A 9,515-nucleotide genomic window follows, 5' to 3' on the forward strand; every position below is an offset into this window, starting at 1 on the left:
CTATTTCCGAGATTTTGGATCATCTTTACTATCATTACTCTGAATTCTTTCTCAGCTAGACTGCCTATTTCCTCTTCATTTGTTTGGTCCGGTGGGTTTTTACCATGCTCCTTCATCTGCTGCTTATTTCTCTGTCTTCTCATTTTGCTTAACTTACTGCATTTGGGGTCTCCTTTTTGCAGGCTGCAGGTTTGTAGTTCCTATTGCTTTTGGTGTCTGCCTCCAGGGGGTAAGGTTGGTTTAGTGGGTTGTGTAGGCTTCTTGGTGAAGGAGACTGGTGCCTGTGTTCTGGTGGATGAGGCTTGTCTTTGTGGTGGGCAGGACCGTGTCTGGTGGTGGTGTTTTGGGGTGTCTGTGACCTTATTATGATTTTAGGCAGCCTCTCTGCTAATGGCTGGGGTTATGTTCCTTTCTTGCTAGTTGTTTGGCAAAGGGTGTCCAGCACTGTAGCTTGCCGGTCGTTGAGCGGAGGTGGATATTACCGTTGAGATGGAGATCTCTGGGAGAGCTTTTGCTGATTGATATTACATGGAGTCGGGAGGTCTCTGGTGGACCAATGTCCTGAACTCGGCTCTCCCACCTCAGAGGCTCTGGCTTGACACCCGGCCGGAGCACCAAGACCCTGTCAGCTACACAGCCAGGTACGTGGGGAGTTTCTTGACTTTGGGGAAGTCTGAGGTCTTCTGCCAGCGTTCAGTAGGTGTTCTGTAGGAGTTCTTCCACATGTGGATGTATTTCTGAGGTATCTTTGGGGAGGAAGGTGATTTCCACGTCTCTTACTCCCCTGCCATCTTGAAGGTCTCTCTCATCTAATAACAATTGATCTGGTTCCTTTTTGGCAACTGTGAAAACAATTACCTTGGGGATCCCAATGGCTGTCCTTGCACATGACATTCACTGACTTGCAGGATGTCTCATTGAGGGTCCCAATCATTTGTCATCTTGCAACCTGAAACCCTTATCTCACCTGGCCCTCACCTCTCTCTGCATCTCCTCTGTGGGGACCTAGGCCCCTCGGTTCCCAGTTGTGCAGTGGCTTCTCAGGGCCTGCCGTCACTCACCGTCTTGGGCTAAGCCTGGAGGTCCCCTTTCAAAGGCAAAGACTCCCACCTGGCTCAGACACTTGATACATTAAGTGCCACTGTTATCTATTCACACCCGGGCAACATTTTTTGAAAAAGTCAGCTTTGCAAGTCAGTGGGCTGGAAACTCCCCAGAGAGAAATGGAACAGAGGACAGGTTAACACAGCTAGGTTTACTTAAATTGAAGGTACTGAGAAGAGGACAGCTGAGGTGCTACACTGGGAACCGGGAGATGACAGAAAAGGGAAGGTCCCAGGGTGCGCGCAGACTGACACGGCCACAGTCACAATTTGTTCAGGGCGCTTCCAGGCTACCGATGACAGCAACTGATGGCACCCGGAGACTCTCCCTCCTCTGCCCCCTCCCATGGCACACACCCATTTATCTGAGGGCGCAGGACCTGCTAACACAGCAGAGAAGGATTAACGCAACCCCAGAAAACTGAGAATTGCTGCTCAGCTTGTAGGGAATGGTGGATGCCCCGTTTTTCTGTCAAACCATGTGCCTGGTATTGTGTAAGTAACAGAGGTGCTATACATACTCTAGCTGACTGAAGCACGTAAAGAAAACAGAAACGCAGTGCTGGAAAGTGCCCAGAGAAAACTTGATTACTTTGTCACCCAGGAGCAAACGTTCATTTCAACTCCTGAATAGAACAAAGCATCTTGAAAGAGACTGAAAATGCAGATGAGACAGTTATCAGATAGTGGCTATCAGGACAAGAGAGATCCTTCACTTGACAACAGCAGTTTAGTCCTCGGGAGTTTCGGTTAAGGCTCGTCCAGAATTGCCCGCTCACAAATGCTCCTGGATATTTGCTTAGAGTAGCCCTGCTGCCATCCCATTGTCAAGGAAACTGGCTGTGACTTTTTAACCATTACAGCTGCGATGATGAAACAGCGAAGGAGATCCGTCTCTAAGTCAAAAAGTGCACCCAGAGATAAGGTTCATTTTCAATGCCCTGCGGCTGCTTCTGATGACATGGCACTGCACTTCTCAGTAAGTGGGGATCCAAGGCTGATTCATCTCCGAGTGAGCAAATGTCTCTTTCTCTCTAATAATACCCTGGGATCCACCTCCTAATAATTTCATTACATGGTGGGGGCGGAGGGGGGATAGGAAAAGTGACAGATAATGATTTATAAATATATGGCAAACTTTTAAATAAAGAAAAGGGAAAAACAAAACCCCTTGAAACTCTATTACTAGCAGGAACAGACCTAATACTGGTGCTATGGACATGCTATCAGGCAGGTCATATAGGCTCTGGGTGTAGTGTTCTATTCCTGCGTGTTGGCTAAGTAACTGAGGTGTGCAAATCCGTGCGAAGGTGAGTCACATTAAAATAACACCTACAGTTTTTGTTGATGCTTGTGTAAGACGCTTGTTTCCCCCCGTTGAAGATACTTTAGCGATTAAAATGAGAACATGTGTTCTGGCAAGATTTCTGAGGAAATATGTGAATTTAGAAAATAGGGTACAGGATATAATAAAATATCTCAATATTTTGAGGAAGTTTCAGTTAATTGGGAAAGCTACAAATTAAGAAACAACAACAACAAAGGAGGAGATGATTGCATTGCCTCTAACTGAAGGCTTTCTGCTTTTTGTTTCTTCTGGGGGTACTAGGATTTTCAAACTATTTTTTCAAAATTGTTTGATTTTATATAAAATGTACAAGAACTTGCTGAAATATCCCACTTGGTTTTATGTTCACTAATTCAATTTTCACCCAAAGCAATGTAAACATATTTCCATGTATACAGAAGAAATGAATGGAAGAAAAAAAGGAAGAAAAATCAGAATCTTATTAATCTATTAGCCTAAAATTCATCAACACGTGTAAAATGACTGCTTTTATAGCCATATTGATTACTGTATTTGATACCTACTTTAATGAATTATCAGGCTGAAAGTTCCATTACCTGGTACAACTTCTACTTCTTGTGAAAGGGTATGCCCTCTTTCATAGTTATTGAAAAATATGTTAATGTATGTAGCTATTTGTTCAAAGTTTGCATTTCAAACATAACAAAGTTTTGGAATGCAAACCACCCCATTTGTTTTCATTACTTAAAATGCTGCTTGGGGAAATTTTTAGGCAAGTTACCAAAAGTATTACACCTCCCCCCAAACATACCAGGCTTCTTACATGTTCCCAGCCTGCCGTTGCTCTCATCTAACTTGTCCCTATGCTAGGTTTTACCCTACAGGGCTTGACATGTTAAGGGTTGTGTGTTAATTTGCCTTTACTCTGTATAGGGCCAAGCATGTGCAGCACCTGCCCTGCACCTGACACTGTGCTAGGTGCTGATGGACGTGGTCCTGGCTTCCTGCTACTGAGTACAGCCGTGGGAAACAGGAGGACCGCAGGAGACAGGTAAGCCCGAGAAAGGGGGTGAGTCTGGGGAAGGGAACGCATGGATGTGGGATGACAGGGCACCACGTGCAATTCGCTAAAAGACATCCAACCACTGGGAGATTTGCAGCAAACTCCTGCCAGCAGTTTCCAAATACTCAGGGTGGCAGCACCTTTTCTGCCTTGGCTAACGAGTGTTTATGACTGTGGCAACAATTTGAATCCCTCAGCTACATTTTAGGACTATTTCAGAAAATTAATGAGGAGTTCCATAGCAGAAAAAAAAAAAAAAAAGTTGCCTGCCTTATATATGGTCCTTATTACCCACTTGTATTTTTAGGAGTGTGTAGATGTCTCATTTGGGGGTAAGGCAACATACCTAGCTACCTAGCTAAACAGGTCATTTGCATTTTACACCTTGGGTTATTTATTTATTCTTCATCCCCCAAGAGATGGGTTTCATTGCTGATTACACTGTACAGGAAAAAAAAAAAAAAAAAAGAGGAAGTAAAAAGTAAACTCTACTTTTAAGAGCTTAACAGACCATGAATCCTCTCAGTTGCTTTTCAATTTCTGTGCACTGAGATTGAGTGTGAATTCACTGTCACCACAGTTGACTCAAAAAGTTTCTTTAAAAAGGGTAAATTCAACTTTGGTTATAAAAAACAAATGTACCGGGCAGCAAAATATGTGGGAAAGAGAGCGGGGAAAATATTGCCTGAACTTCAGTAGAATCTGACGAATTCTCAGGAACACTGGGGAAATTTGTCACCAATTGTCAGGACTTCACCCAACTTTCTAGAAACATCTGTAGTGCAAGAGATGGTGTTCTGGTTTCCTCTAAATTTCAAAGAATATAACACCTACTAGAAGCCAGATGCTCAGAGAGCGCTCGAGAAATTTTTGATTGACTCAACGAAATGTCACACGAACAGGTAGCCCATGGGCTCTCTAAGACACTGAGCGTGCTTTTTTTTTTTCTTTTCTTTTTTTTGGCTGTATTGGGTCTTCGTTGCTCCACGCGGGCTTTCTCCAGTTGTGGGGAGCAGGGCTACTCTTCTTCGTGGTGCACGGGCTTCTCATTGCAGTGGCTTCTCTTTGTTGCACAGCACGGGTCCTAGGCACGCAGACTTCAGTAGTTGTGGCCTGCGGGCTCAGTATTTGTGGCTCACGGGCTCAGTAGTTGTGGCTCGTGGGCTCTAGAGTGCAGGCTCAGTAGTTGTGGCACACGGGCTTAGTTGCTCCACGGCACGTGGAATCTTCCCGGACCAGGGCTCGAACCCATGTCCCCTGCATTGGCAGGCGGATTCTTAACAACTCCGCCACCAGGGAAGCCTGAGCGTGCATTTCTGACAGTCGTAAGTAGGAAACCCATGTTTGCTGCATTCTGCTGAATTTGAATCTTATTTTAACAATATAACGGTTTTCTGCTGGATTTTAATTGGTAGCCATGAAAAGAATGAATTGAACATGTCATTCTGATATATTTTTAAGGGAGTGAAATAGCCTATTGCACAATGAAATGTTACCCAGTTGACATCTATATAGCAGTATATCTTTGGATTAAAGAGACGACCCCAAAAGATTCAAGTTGTTTTTTCCAGTAAGGGTGATTGCTATGTCTGGAACCAGAAATATTAAGGCGACATGAGCAAAGGATGAAGGTTTTCAGGGAACAAGCAGAGCAAACAGAATTATAGAAAATACGGGATCAATTGTCAAAACTCCAGTAATACCCAGCCTTGTATGGAATTTATCTGGCCCACAAAAAATTGTCATTCTTGGTACCATTTATACTCTCACTTGAGTATCTTATGTTGCCTATAAGACAACCATTTTTCGGTCAAAGTTATCATCCTCTTTAAGGGAAAATATCACAATAAGATGGGGAAAAACAGTGTATGGCTGTTTTATGGCCAAAAAATTAATCATCGAAACATTTTTGAATGATCAAATTTGAAAAATAATTCTATATTCAACAGCTATAAAAGCAGAACACATAGCAAATTCTAGGGGAGACTGCTTGGTTGTGTTAAATATTCAATTATCTCCCCACTGAGACATTCAATAGTTTATTACTTCAACAATTTAATTGCAAAGGAGAGACATTTATTATTTTTACAAGTATGGTTATAACTTACTACTTACTTTGCCAGGCAGTACAAGTCACTCAGGAATATCAATGTTACATTTTTTTCTGACCTAGAATTCTTCCTGTTAATGACGATTACTGCAAAGTTAGAACATATGTGATGTTATTTCCGGAAATGCTGACATTTCAAAGACATCACCTTCTAAACTTGAAGAGGAAGCTATCTTTGCTGTTTGTTAAGGGTTTTTTATTTTTGCTTCTCAGGCTTAGTAAATTACTAATGCTTCCCTTTAATTCCTTAACATTCTCACTTATTGAAACCTTTAAAAATAGTAGAATACTGCTTTTATTGTCACTGCTGTTTTAAAAATTCTTTTTCTACATGGTGTGAAATCATCAGAGAGAAAGAAACAGGATTATTTTTATCAAAAGCGGCATAACTCTGATTAGTAATACTTAAGTTTCTTTGAAAAAGGAATTAAATGCTTTGTATGCTGTTTCTGTTTTCTATGTTGTGACATTTTACTAATTTCATTAGCAAGTTAAGCAGTATAACAGTAAGTTAAGTTGTAAAAGTGAAGAAAGCGTGGTTTTTGTACTTCCTGAACGTATCCATTTAGCCAAGTTCTATCTTCTGTGGTTCTACCAGAATTATGTTTGGAAAACACCAAACCATTTAAATAAAACTTTAAATTGAAAATCATGTCATTTAAATTAGTATAGAACAAAGGTTTTATGGTTGGAAGATTTGAGATTGGTTCTATGTTCCATGATTTACTGGACACGTGATTTTTGGCAAATTATTTAACTTTTTAGACACTTTTTTACCCTTGTACATTGGATAATAACCACACACCATTTCACTGGTGGGGAGGCACGGGAGCTAGCTCATGAGAGAAAACAGGAAGAAATGCTTTGTAAAAGCGAGGGCAGCACACAGCAGGTGGAATGTTACTTTTGTTCTTTACGTTCATATGAAAAATGCCTTTCGAAATTTTTGGAGGAAACACTCAAGATTTCTAATCTACAATTCCCAACAAGAGATCCTCCGCTCTTTTCCTTCACATGTAAAAAAAACAAAATTGCTGAAATGACCTAACCACTTTTTCAGACGACCACACTTGAGTTAGCTAACTTTTCTACTCGAGATTCCTTTTCATCGTCCGCTTATTTCAAATAAATAGAAATATTGTTCTTATCTTCTCCAGGCCTATTAACTACATCTTCATTTTCTTTTATAGCCTGTTCTTTTCTGGCTTCATCAAAAAATTCAGCCTCTTCACAGTTCAAAGTACCACACACATTCTAGGTTTGTGATACCAAGTTTCTCTTTCCCACATTAAACTTGTTTTAGATTTAAGTTTCTCGTCATGTTGGCTCATATTTAAATACTTATTAATGAAACCGGCAATGGTATTTACTTTCAATTTGATTAACTCTGCCTAGAACTTTTACTGTTCGAAGATCTGCTCTGGTCTCCCACTGAAGAGCAGTCCTCTTCTATTTTCTTTCTTCTCTTCCGGCTTTGCATGGCTGTGTGCAAGGCCACCAGAGATGCCTTTGCTCACTTGTGTGTGTGTCAAGAGCTCTAGTTCATCCTTTAGGACTCATTTCAGAAGTCCCTTTGCTCCTACTGTGCCCCATAAACATCTTTATGGGAGCAGCTTTTCGACTGGAATTACAATGATCGAGTTACACTTCATTTTGCCCCTCAGATTATGGATCCACCCTGGCAAGACAAAGCCCAAGATTTTTTCATATTGGTATTTCTAACACGTAACAGAAAGTTCATAAATGTTCGTTGAATGGCAAAATGACTACATTTTTCTTTAGAAAGGAGCTGCCAGTTTTTCTTTAAAATGGCAACAGGTGGCCATTTGGATTTTTGTCTCTGTTTTCTGTAGGACGTGATCATCATGGCACCTGCATTACTGATTCTTTTGGGGGCCACAGTGATACTGCAAGTAGACTTACTTCCTGATAAAAAATGTAAGCACCGTCTATTAAATTCAATAATATTTCATTTGTGAGAAAAAAAGTACATTACAAAAAGGATAGCATTATTTTCTCCTAAATAATAATTAATTAGGAAATTATGATTTTTTAAAAAGGGATGGAACATTTATTCTTATCAGAATACAAACTCTTTAAACATGCTATATTTTAAGAAACCAAAGTTAGCTGAAATGCACATTTTATGCTGTAGTTTACCCACACTTCACATTCCAAGTGTGGGTAAACGGGCACTCAGAATAAAGCTGCAGCTGATGGCCATATCCGGAACGTCTTCCCAGGCAAGGGAACGGTTCCAGGTCCTCACAACGAAAGAATAAGAAGCTTCCAGTAGGTTTGCTTCAGAAACTTGTTGATCAGTGGGTTTAAGAAAAAAAGAACTGCCACATGGTTCCCCCATCAGCACTGCCTAAGAGACCTTGCTATGACCATTACAATGTTCTGTATCTGAACTGTCCAGTGATAAGTGACTATCGAGCACCTGAAATATGGCTCATGCAATGAAGACAACGAACGTTTGATTTTATTTAAATAAAATAGCCACACGTGGCCAGTGGCTACCATAACGGGCAGTGCAGTACAAACAGAGCCTCAGAACACTGTATGTGGCAGGTGTGAAAGCAGAGTCGGGGAAGGCTACTGAATATTAAAGGTCAGTGGAAACATCCTCACATGTAGTAATTAATCAAAGGAGGTTTCATAATTGTACAATATTGTAATTTTAGCAAAAATTATAAAGTTGTATAAACATATGCCCAAGAAAAAAGATAATGAATGTATCATATATTAATGTCACTCTCAGTGATAGAAGTGTGGGTAAATTTTTTTTTTGATCATTTGTGCTTTCCAAGATTTCTAAAAAGAACAGGCATTGATTTTGTAATTTCAATGAAACCTTTTATTTTGTGAAAGCTTTTATTTGCAAGGCAACATTAGAGAGCGGTTCATTAACGGGGGGGAAGAGAACACTTTTCTTTCTATAAATGCCTATTTGAGTAATTTTGCTCACAAGTTTTTCTGACCTTGAATCATAATAAGAAATAAATCCTTTTAACATCATGAACCAGTACATGTGCAAATATGTGAGTACACTTATAATAGAAACAAGAGGTTCATGAAACAGTACTTCTTATATATTTGATGCACCTGGTATTTTCTATTCTATTTTCTTCCATGTCATTAAACACATTGCTACCCACAAACTAATACATTATTGCAGTCCATTAATGGATAATGACCCTTTGAAAATTATGCTTGAATTGAGAAATGATATAGTAAAATATTCAGATTTCAATAAAATACCTGTAGATGTTATAGGTAAATACCTGGACAAAGTAAAAAGAAAATGAGTTAAAAACATTTCTAAGGCAACTTTTCCCAAGATTATTTCAGTGTTATACATTCTGATAGCCATAATAAAATACTATACTACCCAAAAAAATACTTAACAACTTTAAATGCTATGTACAATTAAACACTGCGTGGCTTTTTTCTTTTGATCTACAGTTTTACTTCTCCCACCTGTCAATTTCACCATTAAAGCTATCAATTTAGCTCAAGTTCTTTTACGCTGGGAACCAAATACTGATCAAGAACAAAGAAATGTCCAGCTAGGGTATCACGTGAAAATAAATGCTCCACAAGAAGAAGATGTAAGTGTTTATTCTGACGGCAATCCTTATTTAAATTTTAACTTTGACTGCATTTTCCTTATCAAATAAATTTTAACTAAAAAAAAAAAACAACCACTAAAGGGCTTTTTGTTATATTCCCAGTAGAGCAATGTCTCTATTGAAATGACTGATAACTAGTGCTACACCTGCATTAAACAGCAGCTCAGAACATTTTAACTTTGGGACAATTCTTCCACTTAAAAATCAAGTTTTGGGCTTCCCTGGTGGCGCAGTGGTTGAGAATCCGCCTGCCGATGCAGGGGACACGGGTTCGTGCCCCGGTCCGGGAAGATCC

General features: G+C 39.9%; 1 protein-coding gene across 1 annotated transcript in view; it reads left to right on the forward strand.

Annotated features, from left to right (window-relative positions):
* Positions 1 to 7,447: 7,447 nt before the first annotated feature.
* Positions 7,448 to 9,515, forward strand: part of IL5RA (interleukin 5 receptor subunit alpha) — a 28,461-nt gene continuing 26,393 nt past the window's right edge. Inside the window, exons 1-2 of the mRNA XM_024124059.1 lie at positions 7,448 to 7,523; positions 9,054 to 9,199. Coding sequence (XP_023979827.1) covers positions 7,451 to 7,523; positions 9,054 to 9,199 — 219 coding nt within the window. The 5' untranslated portion in view covers positions 7,448 to 7,450. The remainder of the gene's footprint in view (positions 7,524 to 9,053; positions 9,200 to 9,515) is intronic.

The sequence above is a fragment of the Physeter macrocephalus genome, chromosome 18 (assembly GCF_002837175.3).
Source record: "Physeter macrocephalus isolate SW-GA chromosome 18, ASM283717v5, whole genome shotgun sequence".
In the NCBI taxonomy this organism is placed as follows: domain Eukaryota; kingdom Metazoa; phylum Chordata; class Mammalia; order Artiodactyla; family Physeteridae; genus Physeter; species Physeter macrocephalus.